General features: G+C 50.5%; 1 protein-coding gene across 2 annotated transcripts in view; it reads right to left on the bottom strand.

The window, feature by feature from the left end:
• Positions 1 to 275: 275 nt before the first annotated feature.
• HNF4A (hepatocyte nuclear factor 4 alpha) overlaps positions 276 to 17,382 on the bottom strand; it is a 28,446-nt gene continuing 11,339 nt past the window's right edge. The window contains exons 4-10 of one of the 2 annotated variants that reach the window (XM_007464770.1): positions 16,711 to 16,817; positions 15,862 to 16,017; positions 11,934 to 12,021; positions 10,883 to 11,038; positions 7,884 to 8,120; positions 4,606 to 4,728; positions 276 to 3,527 (exon numbers count right to left, since the gene is read on the bottom strand). In XM_007464770.1, the coding sequence (XP_007464832.1) occupies positions 3,385 to 3,527; positions 4,606 to 4,728; positions 7,884 to 8,120; positions 10,883 to 11,038; positions 11,934 to 12,021; positions 15,862 to 16,017; positions 16,711 to 16,817 (1,010 nt within the window). In that variant the 3' untranslated portion in view covers positions 276 to 3,384. Of the gene's footprint in view, positions 3,528 to 4,575; positions 4,729 to 7,883; positions 8,121 to 10,882; positions 11,039 to 11,933; positions 12,022 to 15,861; positions 16,018 to 16,710; positions 16,818 to 17,382 lie in introns of both variants that reach the window. The other variant, XM_007464769.1, reaches the window with a different exon arrangement.

Here is a 17,382-nt window from a genome sequence, read left to right as displayed (position 1 = left end):
AGCAACTAGGCCCGTGAGCCACAACTACTGACCCTGCGTGCCACAAGTACTGAATCCTGCACGCCTAGAGCCCGTGCTCTGCAACAATGAGAAGCCCGCGCACCGCAACGAAGAGTAGCCCCTGCTCGCCGCAGCTAGAGAAAGCCCGTGTGCAGCAACAAAGACCCAACGCAGCCAGTAAACAAATTAATTAATTAAAAAGAAAAAGAACTACCCGACTATTCTTATTCTTATTTCTAACACCTGAAAGGAAGAAAAGACACCCATCCAAGGACTTAGAAAACATATGCGCCATTTATTTTTTTTATATAAACTTTTGTTAAAACACACAAGAGTAAGAAATCTTTTTTGCTTCTTTGCCCCATTGGGTGGCAGTGACAGGGGCTCAGGGGACAGCACAGGACCCAGTGGCATCCACACCCACTGGAAGATGCTGATCAGTCTGGCGGGACACAGCCCACTTCCAGAAATGCTCGATGTAAATTTCAAAATTCGTCACAATCAAGGCAAATCACAGAGCGACTTGGCAAAAGTAATTGGCTTGGTCATCACAAGAAATCGAGGAGCATCCATTTCTGACGGTCTGCTCCCCTTTGTCCACCCTCAGGAGAGCCATGTGGGTTCTTGAAGCTGCTGAGAGCTGCCTAGAGAAGGGATTGTCTCAGTGGAGGAATTACAGGGTCCGTGCCTGCCCTCCCAACCCTCTTTTAGTCCATTAGATCTTATGTTTTAGGACCACGACTCAGGTAGTGAAGAAAAAAAAAAGAGATCTTCCAATGTGGTGTCGTGTCCTCAGTTTAGAGTCAGAAAACTAAATTCTCTTTGTGTTTCCTGCGTTGCAATAACATTATTAAAGTAGAATGGATTTCTCCTCCAGGGAGGTTGATTTGGGACCGAGAACTAAGCCCCCTGGCCCAGAAGATTGTTACTGTTAAAAGCCACTGCTACCCAACCCCACCCATGGGGAATTCTTATCTCAGCTTTGCTCCCATGACAGACAGAGGCCTGGGCAACATTGGGGCGGAGTGGGGGGGCGTGTGGAGGGGCAAAGAGGGGGAATGACAATTACCAGAAATGATTCCAGTTTCCCTACCTTGCCCCAGACTAGTCTGAGCGCCCTGGCTGGGGTTTCTGGGGAAGCTCCCCAGGAATAAGGGGTGGCTGAGGAAGCATGGAGCACCCCAAGCAGGAGACAACCTCTCCTGGGACTGGGGACTTGGCTTGGTGGAGCGGGAAAGCCAACCCTGATAGCACTGGAGATGCAGCAATTGCCCTTGGACACCTGCCGCAATACCCTTCATGCCTCTTTCACAAAAAGGAACAATCACTAATGGTGAAATCTGGGGGCACTGGGGTGCTGCCTGCATCCACTCAGAAGGGTCAGCCCTGGGTGGGGGGTAGGTAGTCAGTCTGACTGTTCACTTTCCTCCCTAAACACAGCTCCAATCCCAGGACACATCTCTTTAATTCCTACTGGCCAGCGGCACTTTTCAGAATTTTCCCAAAGCCTCCAAAATTCTGCATGGATGAGGTGCTGGCTGTTCCATCTGGGGTTTAATGGTTCCAGAAGGTACCCTGAGTGATGCTCCACAGAGCAGGTCTCAAATCCAATCCTTCTTACCTCTCCCTTGCTCCCACCCAAACCATCCCACCTCTAGAATGCCAGGTCACATTGGTCTATCTCCCAATGCACCACTGAACGCCCCTTCCCCAGACTTGGGGAGTGAAGACAAAAGGGATCCAGGAGCCATGAATTCTCCTTGTTTATCAGCACACAGGATTCTGGACCCGAAGTGGACTTTAGTGCAGCCTCAGGCCAATCTAAGTCCTGGGGGTGGGCAGGGCTCCTGGGAAGAATGACGCTTCGGCTTCTGAGGCTGCTGAAGGGGGCAGGAAGTCCCTCCACTCAATCCCAGTGAGGACACAAGGGCCTTTTCAGAGAAGATTTTCAGCCACCGAGGTTAAGAGCTCCTGATCCGGGCAGACCTGGGATCAAGTCTTGGCTTGGTCACATACTAGCTGTCCGAGTTCCAGAAACATGACTTAACCTCTTAGATCTCAATTTCATCTTCACTAACGATCTCTGGGTAGTAGGGAGGATGACAGGAGATGGTGCAGGTCAAGTGCCTTAAGACAGTGCCGGGAGAAAGCACTTGAGACAGACCCTGTGGAATAATTCCTCCTTGCTGCCACTCTGACCTGAGGTTCACCCATCTGTCTTCTCCACCCCCAGCTTCATCTCTCTCACCTGGATGACATCATCAGGCCCCATGTGATGTCTCCGCTCCCTCCCAAACTTCCCACCTCTGTAGGACTGCGGTCTTCAGCGCCTGAAAGCTCAGCTCACTGCAGATCACTCCCTGGCTACTCACAGCCCGTGGACCCAAGTCGTCAAGTCTCGGTCTGGCATTCACGGTCCCCAGGCTGTCCAGCGTGCCCCCTCTGCTCCCGACCGCCCCGTCTTTCATCAACTCCCTCCACACCCTCCTTCTTACCGCCCCGCCTTGCCCAGGCTGTTTGCTCTTCTTTGGAACGTCCTGTCTCATCTGCTCCACCAGCTGGAATCCAGCCCTTCCTTAAAGGCCTGGCACATGGTCTACCCCTTGCTGCTTTCTCTGACCACTCCAGCCCTCCCCCCAGCTCCCGGCTGCAGTGTCCACCCTGGACTGTTCTCTCATTTTTGGCCACCTGTAGGGATCATCACTCTGACTCAAGGGCTCCACTCAAATCCCCGTAGAAGGAAAGAGCCAGGGGTTAGAGGAGAAATGGAGTCTCCCTTCTCGACAACCTCCTACACTGCGCCTAGCTCCAGTCAGTGCTTTTAAAATGTTCCCGGGATGACTGGGGGAGTTGTTTGCAAGTCTTCCTCAGCCTCTGGAGAGGTGGCCTTGGAGATACTAGGATGGCTGAGGAAGGTGACAGCAGAGGAGGGATGGGTGAGGTGCCACCGTCTGACCCAGCCTAGAAGGGCTCTGTGTCTGACAGTGTGGCAGTACTAAGGACGAACTACCAATCTGAGTGGGGAGGGAGCCACGTTTAAGCGAGGTCTTGTGTCGTCTCCAGGCAGCAAATCCTTTGGGTGTAAAGAAGCTGGGGTGAAGGATGAAGGGAAGGCAGTGGCGTCAGCAGGAGAAAAGTTGTCCAAGGCAGAGGAGGATGTTTCAGCTGGGATCTCCCCAAGTCACAGCCCCGTCACCAGAGCGGGTAGTGAAGGGCGGCAGTGGGGTGTGGCCCGTAGCCCAAGTTCTAGGGCCCTCGCCCTTTCCATTACTGCTCTGGGACTGGCCCTGTTGTCACAGCTTTCTTCACTGTGACCAAGTGACCATCAGGGGCTCTCTGAGGGGGGCCGGGGGACTGGCAGAGCCCCCTCCCCCTAGTGACTTGCTAGATGACTTCCTGCTTGGTGATGGTCGGCTGTGGGATTGCAGAGGGGGGCTTGACGATTGTGGCGATGGCTCCCGGCAGGAGCTTGTAGGGCTCAGACCCCGAGCCACCTGGCGGCGAGGGCTGTGGAGTCTCAGGGGTGGCTGGAGGGATAGAGAGACAGGGGCTGCTCAGAATGCCAGCCCTTTGGGGAGTAAACGAAGAGTCCTGGGAAAGTTCGTCCCGCTCTCTGAGACTTAGTTTCCTCTACTACAAAATGAGAGAATTAGACTAGATTCTCTCTAAGGTCTCCTACGGCCCAAACCTTCTGAGTCCCAGATCACCAAGTCTAAGTTCCATGAGGTCTGGAAGGCTGTGGCTGCGTCAGGTTCTGTGGTCAGAACCTTTTGCCCAAGGCCCCATAGCCCCCATCTCTTCCACCATTTGATATGGAGACTTCAGCTACTGCTCTCAAACCAGGGCCCAAGTTGACTCTCCCTATGGACAATGGGACATGTGACAGGAATAACCTTTCTTGGAGAAAAGGAACAGCAGTAGATGAGACCCAAGGGTCTGGCTATAACTGGCTCAAAAAATACCATTTCTTTGATCTTTAGGCAGCTGAGTAACAGAAACTAACGGCCCCACAGCCCCATTACCAGTTCAGAAAATAATTTTGACTATGACCCACTTGGCCAACCTTATTCAATGGCCAGCTTTCCCATCTCAGTGAAATGCAACCTCAGTTTAGTGGCCACCTCAGCCCAAAGATAATCTTACTCTTTGAAGAACTTAGCCCGATGACAAACTCACTCTTGTGAGATTTCACCTCAGAGGACAATCTAGCCCAGGGGAGGTTCTCATCCAATGAATAGTCTCACCCAACTGTCTAATGGATAGCCTTACCCAATTGGGCAGTCTTACTTCAATGAACAATTTTACCTAGTGGACAACATCACCTAATGGAATTCTCACCCAATGGGCAGCCTCACCCAGTGGATTGCCTTATCCCAAGGGCCGCTTCATTCAGTGGAGACCGTCAATCACCTCACTGAATAAACAGCCTTCACAATGGATGTCTCACCCCTCATTCCCTACCCTGGAGCACAGAGAACTGTTTTATCCCATTTCCCATCTTCTAGACCCGACCTTCTCCAGATTCCCTCTTAGGCCCCAACCTCACCCCTTCCTGGGTAAAGCCCAGTTGCCCACCTGCCTGCCCCCTGGGTCGGGGCCACTCACACATCTGTCCGTTGCTGAGGTGAGCAGGCATCGTGTTGGCAACGATGACGTTGGTGCCCATGTGTTCCTGCATCAGGTGAGGGTGCAGGGGGTGATGGGCATGAGGTGCGTCACTGGAGGACCCTGCAGGTAGAAGGGGTACTCAGTGAGGATGAAAGAGTCTGGGATAAAGTCCATGGGCCTTGAGGCACCATCTTCCTCAAGTGCGGCCGATCAACCTGCCCATCCAATACTGACGGTGCCTATTGGGTTCCTATTTCCAGGTTAGTAAACTGGGGCTTCCATTCCTATCCACAGGCTTCATGAAGGTACGGAGGGGACACAAAAACCAAGAGAATAAAGTGATTTGAAAGAAACAAAGAGCATCTAAAGAAGCTGTGAGATCATTTAAATATTGCAGCAAGCACTGTATCGATTACATGTTAATATAATGGATTCAGTCAATGGCTCTCAAAGCTCCTTGATGTGCAAGTCCTTCAACCATTTGGTCCCAACTCACCTTTAAGCCTCATCCCCTATATCTGAAGCCCAAATGACCTACTTATAGCATCGATGTGTCCCCTGTACTGTCCTAGCTCTGTGCTTTTGCTCCTGTGTCACTTCCACTAAAGACGCCTTCTACCTCCCCTTCCCCTGTTCCCCCAATATCCCTAAGTCCAAATTCCAGCTCACATATTTCCTCCTTTGGGAAGCCTCTCCTGATTCTCCCCAGTCCAGTAGTAAGTAAACCTCTCCTTCCTTGGAATTCCCATCATCATTTATCTGTAACCCATCTTTTGGGAACAATCACTTCTATCTGTGAGCATTACAATTACAGGTGTATTTTTCTTCTCTCTTTGAGGTCCTAGCAAAGTGTCTGGAACACAGTAACTTCTTCAAAAAATGTGTCAGAGAATGACAGTACCATATATATAAGGTTTGGTAATAGGCTATGTTCACTAATATGACAATGATGGAATTTTAGGGCTTGCAAGGGGACTCTAAAGTATACCTGTTTCAATGATAGCTATCAATTATTGAGCACCTATTATGTACCAGGTACTGCTTTACAGCACTTTTCATGTTTGACATAATTTAATCCCCACAACAATCCTGTACAGTGGGTATCATTATTAACCCATTCTACAGATGAGATTATAGGACCCGAAGAGATTAATTATCTTACTCATGTTTATCTGGCAACAGAACACAAGCTCCTTCCTGACCCTGATCTCAGTGACACCTGATTCATTATGACCCCATATTCACAGGGCCAAAGTGAGAATGAAATGAGTTACCATATGACAGTGGTTCTCAGCTGGGGGTGATTTTGGTCCCGCAGGGGACCTTTGAAAATATGTGAATACTTGTCACTACTGAAGGAGTGATACTGGCATATCTTGGGTAGAGGCCAAGCATGTGGTTAAACAAGGTACAGAAGAGCCCCCTCAGCAAAGAATTGTCCAGTCCCAAGTATCCGCTGAGGTTGAGAAACCTCGTCCTTGGCCATCACCAGTAACTGTGTCGCCTCCAAAATCTTAAGTTCAATCACCTTCACTTAGACCCTGCCTCTTACCTTTCCAGCTCTCACTTCCTCTGGTACCATCACTGCAAACTTCGTCAGCCCTATTGAGGCCGTCATTTCACTGACCCCCACCTTTCACTATTGTCACCCATCCATATTCCTCTTAATTCAGCGAAGATTCCGTGGTGCATCATTATGATCACTCCCTTGCAATCATCCTCAGCTATCTCCCAGGTCCCCTTCTTAGCAAAACATTTTCAAAGGGCAGTATACTCTTGCTATCTCCACTTCTCCACTTTCCAACTCACTCACTCTGTAATACCCGCTCCCCTGCCTCAAATCTGGTTTCCTTTCCCACGGTCTTCTGACACTGCTCTCAACACAATCGCCAAGAGCTTCCTTCTCCCTCCTGTGGAATTTAACACGATTAAATGTCTGTCCCCACTAAAACACACTCTTCTCTTGGATTCTGGGACTCTCCCTGGCTTTTCTCCTATCCCCCTGGCTAGTCTTCCTCTAACTCCTTCTTTGGCACCTAGTTCCTGGGGCACCACGAAGCTGCCTCTCATCCTCACCTCTGGGCTTGTTTGAGCAACAGAGCCAAACGTGCACCTGCCTCCTGGATAACTCAACCCGGACATCTAACAGTCATCTCAAGCTTAACTGAAGTCTAAAATGGATCCCTCACCACCACCACCATCCCCAGCCTCCAGCTGTTTTTTCTCAGTCTTCCCCATCTCAGTAAATTACTCCACCACCATTCCTGTTCCTCAAAGCAAACACGTAGGTTTCATCCCTGACTCTTCCCCTCACCACCCCCATCTGATCAATCAGCAGATCCTGTGGGTTCTTCCTCCAAATAGATGTTCAAGTTCATCCATGCTGATCAATTTCCAGTCATGCCTTAGTCCTAGCCTCCTTGTCCTTCCCCTGATTGGAGGCAGTGACATTTCTCAGGGGTCTCCTGTCTCCACTTTGCTCCCCTGAAATTCACTTTCTACCCAACAATCAGGATAGTTTGTTTAAAACATTAGTCTGATTTTTCAGTCTTCTTATAAGAGTAGTGATGAGAATACAATGCAAATTTCTGACCACAGCCTCTAAGACAATGTTTATGATTTGGTTTCTGCTCAATCTCTACCTTTAGCTCATGTAACTCCTCCCGCCTCACAACCTTATCTTTCTTGAAGACACAAGCCTCTCCTGCTTCAGGGCCTTTTGCATTACATCTCTTGGAATGTTTCTCTCTTGGCTTTTAAATGTTCTCTTTCCTTCCATCAGGTCCGTGGCATAAAAGTCACCACTTCAGTGAAGTCTCCCTTGGCCAACCTATCTAAAGAGGCCCCTTTTCAGTTATACTCTATCGTATTACCTGGTTATTTCAAAATCTGTAGTTGCCCTCTTTATTATATACTTGATAACCATCTGTTTCCACGAGCCTTTATACACAGTGGCGGGCACATGCACACTCATACACACACACTCATACACAACCTCCAGGAGGACAGAATCTTGTTCTCTGTTGAAACTCCAGCACTTAGAACAGTGACTGGAACATGCTAGCTTCTCAGCAGCCGAATTAACAGACCATTATCCCCATTTTCCTGATGAGGAAACTGAGGCTCAGGTAGGTAAAAGGATTTGCCGAAAGCTACAGAGTGAGGAAGTGATGGAGCTGAGAGGTGAACTCAGGTCTGCCTGAGGCTTGTCTCTTGGAGAGGCCCCCCACCCCAGCCCCGCCCACCTCTCATCCCTTCCTGGGCTGGACACCGACCTCCCAGCAGCATCTCCTGCAGCAGGTTGTCGATCTTGGCCATGCCAAAGAGCTTGATGAACTGGATCTGCTCGATCATCTGCCAGGTGATGCTCTGTAGGGTGGGCAGCAGCAGCAGCAGCTCGCCGAAGCGGCCGCGTGAGTCGTACTGGCGGTCGTTGATGTAGTCCTCCAGGCTCACCTGCACCTGGGAACGCAGCCTCTTGATCTTGCCCGGGTCGCTCAGCCCCTTGGCATCTGCAAAGGGAGAGCTTGTGCAAGGGAGGCAGTGGGGGCCACCTAGAGCATCTCGGGAGGTGGGACCCAGATGTCCCCTTACTCCTGGGGCCCTGATATGGGGCACCTTGTGGCCCAGGTTCACATAGGGAGTCCCCAGCAGTGCTGGGGCAAGGATTCACGGTCCTCAAGAACCAGAGTGCGCTAATGCAAGCTGTAGCTTCCCGGACTCAGGCAGAAAAAGGTTTCTGTCACATTTCCTAAGATGCAGAACTGGGAGAAAGCAGTGGAAGATGGGGGGCAGGACTTCAGGAACACACCCAAGAGGGTACCTTGCAACCGTCTCATCTTAAAGATGGGGAAGTCGAGGCACGGAACAAGGAAAGGACTTGGCCCAAGCCACACAGCCGTTTGTTGGCAGATCCGTGATGTGAATTAGGGCTCCTGACTCCCAGGTAACGTCCCACCATCCAGACCTCAGCACACACTGCTTCTGCTGCCTTAGAATAGCCTGCCCTCTTCTCTGCTCCCTTGCCTGTGTCGTCTTGGGGTCTCAGCTTAGTTTACACTTCCTTCAGGAAGCTGTCTCCATTCCACCCTCCAAAGTCTGCACTCTCAGCGCCCATGGTGTCCCCAAATTTCTGTGGCTCTTCCATCACTACTGAGCACACAGGATGTAATTGTCTCTTCCACTAGCACAGGCTACAGACGCGCAGGCTCAGCGGCCATGGCTCACGGGCCTAGCCGCTCCACGGCATGTGGGTTCTTCCCAGACCGGGGCAAGAACCCGCGTCCCCTGCATCGGCAGGCGGACTCTCAACCACTGCGCCACCAGGGAAGCCCTCTTTTGTCTTTTTAAACCCACCACTTAGCACCATGTGTTGTCAATATTTGTTGAATAGATAATTAGATGAGAGGGTGGGTACATGGACGGAAGGATGGATGAACGAATGAAAAGAAAATCAATGGATACATTCTAGATCCTTAACTAAGAAGGTGATTCAAGTGGTCATCCAATAGTTAATCTCAACCGTCGTGGAGGTAATACATTTATTTCCTCTTTTATTTCCTCTTTTATGGATAAAGTAAGCAGCAGAAAGAGAACTTCACCCACATTTCCAGTCCAGGGCTTTCTCTTCTGGGCCACGTTTGTGCATTATTTCATTCAGTCAATAAATATTTATTGAGCACCACCCACGTGCCCGGCCCTGTCCTAGGTCACCTGCCCGTCCAAGCCAGGTTGCCGACCCTGACTCAGCATCAGTAATCCTGCACATTTTACTGAGCAGTTACTATCCATCTAGCTCCGTGCCAAGCACCACAGGGGATGCAGGCTGGGCCAGGCTCTCGAAGAAACTAGAACTAGAAATCTTACCCCCTCAAGAAACGGGGAATAGCGTGTGGTAGGTAGGAACATGGGCTTGAGAGCTGGATAGTCTGAAGTTCAAATCCAAGCTCTGTCATTTCCTGGTTGTGTGACCTTGGGCAAGTTAATTGACCTCCCTGTGCCTCAGTTTTCTTCTCTGCAAAACAGTGATCATGACAATTCCTACCTCACAAGTAAGAAAGCGAGAACATCCACAGGAAGCGCTTAGAATGGAGCCTTAGTGAGCACTCCATAAACAGTGCTCATTTCCTCTTTGTCACTATTTTTACTAGAGGTGATCTCCATGCAAGGAGGGCCTGGCGCTAAGAACAGCATCTGGCACACAGTAGGCCCTTTCTAACATGGAAGGAGAGAAGGAAGCCAGCAGGCTTTTGCAGCCCAGGCATCCATCTTGACATTGTGAAATGAAATCACACTTTGCACAAAGACACAACTACAACAACATTGTATAAAAGTGCAGGTGGGGGCTTCCCTGGTGGCGCAGTGGGACACGAGTTCGTGCCCCAGTCCGGGAGGATCCCACATGCCATGGAGCGGCTGGGCCCATGAGCCATGGCCGCTGAGCCTGTGCGTCTGGAGCCTGTGCTCCGCAACGGGAGAGGCCACAACAGTGAGAGGCCTGCGTACCGCAAAAAAAAAAAAAAAAAAAAAAAGTGCAGGTGGAAAGTCAGTAGATGGAATGGGGAGAGTGGGGTGCATTATCTTTATCCTGCTAATGAAAGGTTAGGAGATACTGCCTACAGGTAATGGGACAAGAAATAATAGCATAAGCGCAGGACATTATAAAGGTGAACAGTAGAGACACTGAAATAGCAAGAAAAATAGATTAGGAGGATGGGGGAGAAAAGATGGGAGTGGTGATAGAGAAAAGTGCAATCCTCAACTATCACAAGAGGGAAAATATGTTCTAAAATGGATAAACCAAGGAATAGAAGGGTTAGCATTTTATTTAGAGCTGGAGAGGTAACTGCCAAAAGAAACAGTAAAAAGAATTGGAAATAGTTCCCACATGGGGAGTAGGCTTTGGACAGGAAAAGTGTGGTGGGGAAGACTACTTCCATTTTAAGTGTGTGTAAATATTATTTTGATAAAAATTTTTTTGAGGGAAAGAAAAGAAGGATGGTAGGAGGTAAGGAGCAGAAAGCAGGGAGGAAAGGAAAGAAGGGTAAAGTGGGAAAGAAAAAAACCAAGCCTCTGGAGTCAGTGCACCCTATCAAGTCATTTCAGCCCTTTGAGCCTTGATTTTCCTCATCTGTTAAATGGACCTAATAGAAATGGCCTCTCCTGGTTGATGTACTAAAGAGATGAGGTGGTAAACTCAGGGTACATAACCCAGTAGGAGAAGTTTGACAGAGGGTCTGGAGCATCAGGGGAGGGTGGGAGGTGTGGGCTATACCTGGGTCAAAGAAGATGATGGCTTTGAGGCAGGCATACTCATTGTCATCGATCTGCAGCTCCTGAAAGGGTAGCACCAGCTCATCCAGGATGCGCACGGACACACGGCTCATCTCTGCCAGCTCTGGGCAGTGCCGAGGGACGATGTAGTCGTTGCCTGGATGGGTTGGGAAGGAGAGGGGATGGGGAAGCCACCTGGGTGTACCCCTCTCCCCTAGCTTTGGACAAGCCCTGCCATTGGCAGTTATAATGCAGCTGGTGCCCATGGGAGAAGGGGCCTGTGGGGATTGTCACGGCCATTTTACAGATGAGGAAGCTGAGGACCAGATTAAAGGAATGAGTTGCTTGCAGTCACTGGACTGGGCCTGGAGCCTGACTTCCTAGGACCCCTTTCACATCACCCAAGCTCCATTCTTCAATATGACAACAGACCCACAACACTGATGACATTAAAGGGCCACTTGGGAGGCATAAAAGCACCAAGGACAAGGGCTCAGTTTCTGGAACTAGACTGCTTGGGTTGAGTCCTACTTCTACCACTGACTAGCCAGATATATTTGGGTAAGTCATTTTCTGTGCCTCAGTTTTTCCATCTATAAAATGAGAATAAATAACAGAGCTTACCTCATATGGTCGTCATATTAAAGGAGTTAGTATTTGTAAAGTACTCAGACTAGGGCTCATGGTGCGCCCTATATAAGCATTTAAAATAATAAACAAACATGCTATGAAGGCATAGGTGACATAGGCTTGGGGTTTGTGCCATTCCTGGATGTCTTTTGCTCCTACTCCAGAAAGTACATCAGAATGCACAGGTTACTCCAGGGCTAACCCTGACTGTGCACTAACTTGCATGCTGCGGAATTTAATTCTTCGAGTCCACATTTCTTTGCATCTGAGTGGGGTATCCAGTTGAGAATACTGAGGACAGGACCATTCCTGATCTTTCTCCCTCACTCCTGCACACTACCATGGAAATCTCCCATGCCTGGGTGTGCTCCGTGCTGGGCACACCCTCTGCAGAGCCCTGGCTGGGCAGGCAGTATCCTCACCTAGAAGCAGAACGTCCTTGAACACCATGGAGCGCTTGGTGGCTCCGAGCAGCAGGTGCTCGCCAGCATGGGCTCTGAGCAGGGCCACCTGGAAGAGAGAAGGGATGGCGTCCGGTGTCCACACCCCTGGGAAGGTGTCCGCACTCCTGGGAAGGCTGCTCCCGGCCAAGTCAATGACCCTGGGCAAGTCAACTTAATGCTCTCCTTGCTTTTACCTGCCTGAATTATAAAATGGGTATCAGAAAACTGCTGCCTTGGAACTTCCCTGGCAGTCCAGTGGTTAAGACTCTGCACTTCCACTGCAGGGGGTATGGGTTCAATCCCTGGTCAGGGAACTAAGATCCCACATGCCATGCAGTGCGGGCAAAAAAAACAAAAAACAAAAAAAGAAAAAAAGAAAAGAAAGAAAAAGAAAAGAAAACTGCTGCCTTCCTCCCATAATGGATAAAACTGCCTGGAAGGGTAAAGAACATGTGCTCGGAGCCGGGAGACCAAATGCTGAGTCTGTCCTTGAATTGCTGTGTCCAGGGTAGCTGTTGTTCCCCTCTGGACCTCATCTGCATGGCTGGTAAAACTGTAACAACTGGGTATGTGTGGTTTTTTTTTTTTTTAGCAGAGAGTTAAAGGCTTTCATCAGACTCTCAAGAGGGTCTACAAACCCAAAAAGTTCTAAAACTTTTAGAGCTTTTTCCTGAATTCCTACCCATGGATCAGCTATGAAAGGTTATGAAGACTGTTTTGTAAAAATGCAGATTCTCAGGCCCTGCTGCCAGAAACGCTGATTCTGTATGTCTCGGGTGGGCCCAAGAACTTGAAATTAACAAGCTCCTTGGTTGATTCTGATGCACCGTTGTGTTTGGGAAATCATTACTCCAGAAGATCTCCAGGGCATCCACCCACTTGACGCTGGAAGATTCTAGATTCTGAGAAAGCGTTGTAAGAATCTGGACATGGATGTTGCTTCCCGAGGCAAAGGTGTGAGCGCTGGTCCTTGGCAGGGGATCTGCTTGACCGACCCCTTCCCTACAGAGAGGACAGGGAGGCCTTGGAAGACTGAAGTCTGAGGTGGGAGCCCTGCCAGCGCACAGGAGGACATCGCTTGCCCTTTCAGAACCACCTGCTTCAGTGCTTGCATGAGGACCAAAGGATGGGCCTGGTCAAACAGTAGCAGGCTGGTAGTCTCAAGGATCTTATCTGCAAGGTTGGGTTAGGGAGTTTGGAAGTTTTTTAGCAGGCTAAACTAGGAAGCAAAAATGCTTTTATTCGTTAATTCATTGGATTGCTCATTCTTGTAGTCGTCAAATGTTGAGTGCCTACTAAGTGCCAGACACTTGTTTGGGGACACAATGGTGAAAGGAAAGAAAAGGAGGAAGGGAGAAGGAGAAAGAAGGAAGGAAGGAAGGAAGGAAGGAAGGAAGGAAGGGAGGGAGGGAGGGAGGGAGGGAGGGAGAGAGAGAGGAAAAAATAGATTGATGGAGGGAGGGAGGGAAGAAGAAAGGAACGCGAGGGTCATGTGATAAAGAGCAATGGGCCAGGAGCAACTACATTCGATGAGGAGATCATGAAAGGCCTCTCTAAGGAGGCGACGTTGTTCAAAGGCATGGAGGATACCTGGCACATAGTAGGCATTCGATAAATATTTGTTTGAATGAAGCAGGAAGGAATAGGTGAATGGATGGGCCAACTACTTAACATCCTCTCCAGATCGAGCCCCTCCTACTGCCATGCCCTTACCTCATCTGCTCCCCCGTGGTTAAGCCTGGCGAGGGGGACAGGAAAAGAGGAGAAATGGCAAACAGCCTTGGAGGCGAGAGCTCCCTCTCCATGACCAGGGCCAAAGGAAGCCAAAGGATGCTGGTTATTGAGCACTTCCTATATGCCAGGCACCATGCAGGACCTTCGTCACTTACCCCAGTGCCTCTGCAATCAAGAGGCAGAAGACCTGGATTCACACCCTGTGGCTGCCTTGTTCTGTGACCTTGAGAAAATGGCTCTTTCTCTCCAAGCCTTAGTCCCCTTATCCAATGCTACCCAGCCTTCTAGGTTTCAATGGGTTGATGTCCAAGACAAAGCAAGAAGCAAACAACTTGGAAGGTGGTTCCTGGAGCAATGTCGACAGACAGTGCCCCCAATTCTCCCAGGTGTGCCTCACCCATCTTGGGCAAGATGAGCTCCTTATACACCATGAATGGGGAGCTGGGAACCCTCCTGGCCCTGGGTCTAGCCCCCTAATATGGTGGCTGTCCTGGGGGCGGGCAGGCAGGGGGGTGGTGATGTTAATGATTATTCTGTGTTACTGGCCACCCATCACTGCTCTCTGAGAATGCTCTGAGCCCCAGCCAGGAAGGTTTGGGTGGGAAATCGAGGTTAACAATTGCTTAGCTTGGGGGGGATCTTGTTGCCCTGTTGAGCCCCTGGGAAGGAACAGGAGGGATTAAACATTAATGCAGACTCTCCAGCAGAGGGGACCAGGGCCAGAACATGAGGAGCAGGGGAAAAGGCAGGGGCAGCTCGGCAGAGATCCCTGCCTTGTCATCCCTTCCAAAGCAGAGAGGAATCCATGTGAGAGGGCATCTGATCTAGCCCCCCCATGAGGGTGAGGGCCAGCCAAACCAGGGTTTTCACAGCATGTCCCACCAGGTGATACTAACGTACTCCAGGAGAGCCTGGGCATCAGAAGACTTCGAGAAGCTCTAGGCTTCCCAAAGGTCCATAGCTGCCTTGCCTGAGGGCTTCTCAGAAACTTTAATAGACCGACATGTGTTGCCAATCTTTTGTGCAAATGTGCAAAACAGAGAAGCAAATGCACCAGGAGCCGGTACCTGGAACACTACCCATTGGTGTCCCTCAGCTTCCCTTGGAGCTGAGAAGGTGACCCAGCCCAACTCCTCTTTCCCAAACAGGGAAAGTGTCTGCAGAGGCCTTGGGGGTGCCCTGGGCAGGCGCTACCATTTACAGTATCTCAGAAACTCAACTGTCCTCAGCCCCCGCCCCTTCAGCCCCCTTTTTCCCCTGGGACATTTTTTGGTATTCCAAAGGAGGTACTTTGGGAAATAAAATGCTGAGTTAAACCATCTTGGTGGGATACAAGGAAGAAACTGACAGGGAGGTCTGCTGTGGCCTGGGACTGTGTAGGTGCCCCATTACATGATTCACGTTTTTCAAATGGTAAGTGGGAGATTGGGACGGACATGTACACACTACTATATATAAAATAGATAACTAATAAGGACCTACTGTATAGCACAGGGAACTCTACTCAGTACTCTGTAGTGGTCTATATGGGAAAAGAATCTAAAAAAATAGTGCATATATGTATATGTATAACTGATTCACTTTGCTGTACACCGAACTAACACAACATTGTAAATCAACCATGCTCCAATAAAATTTTTTTTTAAATGGCAATGTCCTCAATCCTCCCAACAGCTTTCTGAAGTGGATATTACAATTCCCACTTTACAGATAAGAAAACGGAGGCTCAGAGAGAGAAAGTAATTCGTCCAGAGCAAGGGCTCAAGCCCAAACCTCCTGATCCCTGCCCCTCACCCCCTACCAACATCCTCCTCAGGAGAGCTGCCTGGGGCAGTGGTGCAGTGGCTACTAGCCTGGACTTTGAAGCTTGTCTGCCTGTTCTAATACCAGCTGTGTTGGATACTAGCTGTGTGATCTTGAGTAAGTTACTTAACCTCTCTGTGCCCCAGTTTCCTCACCTATAAGATGGTCATAGTAGCACTGATCCCCTAGGGTTGTTGGAAGGATTAAATGAGCTAATATTTATAAAGTGGTTTAAACAGCTCCAGGCACACATGAGCACTATGTATGTTTGTTAAATAAAATCAAACCAGTCCAAGGCTATATCCCAGGTGGGCCAGCAGGACCCACCTGCCCAGGGCCCGCACTGTCCGCAGACCATGTTCACCCTCACCTGGTCGTCCAGGGGGAGCTCGCAGAAAGCTGGGATGTACTTGGCCCACTCGACAAGCACCAGCAGCTGCTCTTTCATGGACTCACACACATCCGCGATGCTGGCGATCTTCTTTGCCCGAATGTCACCATTGATTCCAGAGACAGGGGAGGTGATCTGGAGGAGATGGAGGAAAATGCTGGGGACGGCCGGGCCCTCCTTATATCCTCTGTCCCCTGCACAGAGCCCCTGCCCCGGAGAGTTCTCCTGTCTGGAAAAGGGCAGCTGGACTGTGGGTGCCTTCTCAGCTCTGAAGGAAGCTCAGGGAAAACCGAAAAGGGAGGATGCTGAGGAGGCAGTTACGGGGGAGGAAGCTCTCTCTGGGCCTTTATCTGCTGCCTGCCCCGTGCGCCCTCCTCCACCAGCTCCTTTGAACCCCAAGGAACCCCTCAGCCCTAGAGGAGAAGCAGAGCAAAAATCCTCATCCTCATCGGATAAGTGGAGAAACTACTGCCCAGAGAAGTGCTGTGACTTGTCCAAGGTCACACAGCAAGGGGTTGGCTGAGCCCCATGTGCTACTCTGTCCACTTGTCCACTCCTCTTTTCTCTCGGGGCTAAGCTGATCTCAGGCCCTCAGCGAGAGAGAAAACTGCTTGGCTTGCAGAATGCAGGCCCCACAGGGCCCCTGAGTGCTGGCTGTGGGTCTTTGCTACTAAACCAGCTGAGCAACCCTGGTCTCAGTTTCCCTTCTGCGATAGCTGAGGGCCCTCCCATCTGCTGCCCCAGGGCCTGGCTGGGGAGTTCAGGGGTGGAGTTGAGATTCCTCTTTGGGGTGAGGGATCCCCAGGTGGGTGGAGGGCCCCCCGGTACCTGCTGGGACAGGACCTCGGCCTGCAGGAGCGCGTTGATGGAGGGCAGGCTGCTGTCCTCGTAGCTCGACCTGCGAGTGCTGATCCGGTCCCGTTCGTTCTGGACAGCTGTGAGGAGGCAGAGAGAGGTGGGGGTGGGGGGCTCCCGTGACATGAGGGGTGGCTGAGGAGCAAGGGGAGGTGGCTGAACCCAGAGGGGAGGACTGCAAGGCTGGCCTGGAACAAAGGAAACAGGGTTGGAGGTGGGAGTTGGGGGGCGCTGGGGAGCGTCCAGGTGGCAGAGCCCAGATCAGCATGTGGGAATGGGGGGAGATGGGTCCTGGCCCAGCTGTGGGAGAACTTGCCAAGGGCCATAACTGCCCCAAACACAGCTGGGTGGCTGTAGGAGTGACCCAGCCGTCACTGGAGGCATGCAAGGTCGTGATGACTTGGCAGAGGTCTGAAGGTGGGTCTTGAACTTTGAAGAGGGGATCTGTCTAGATGACAGGCTTTCAAGCTCTGTTTTGAAAAAGGGTCCCTTTCTTTCCAGATGAAAGTGTATAAAACAAGCAAAATGAATTGCTCTGGGTGACGAAGATGGTTAGGGATTCCTGAATATCGAGGCAAAAGGCCTGGACAAGGGGATCTGGAGGCCCCACCTGCCCTGGTGGCCTCAGCCATCAGCAGGGAGTGC

Source organism: Lipotes vexillifer, unplaced genomic scaffold, assembly GCF_000442215.2.
Source record: "Lipotes vexillifer unplaced genomic scaffold, Lipotes_vexillifer_v1.1 scaffold53, whole genome shotgun sequence".
Lineage (NCBI taxonomy): Eukaryota > Metazoa > Chordata > Mammalia > Artiodactyla > Lipotidae > Lipotes > Lipotes vexillifer.
The sequence above is the reverse complement of the archived record's forward strand: the minus strand, read 5'-3'. Positions and strand labels throughout refer to the sequence as shown.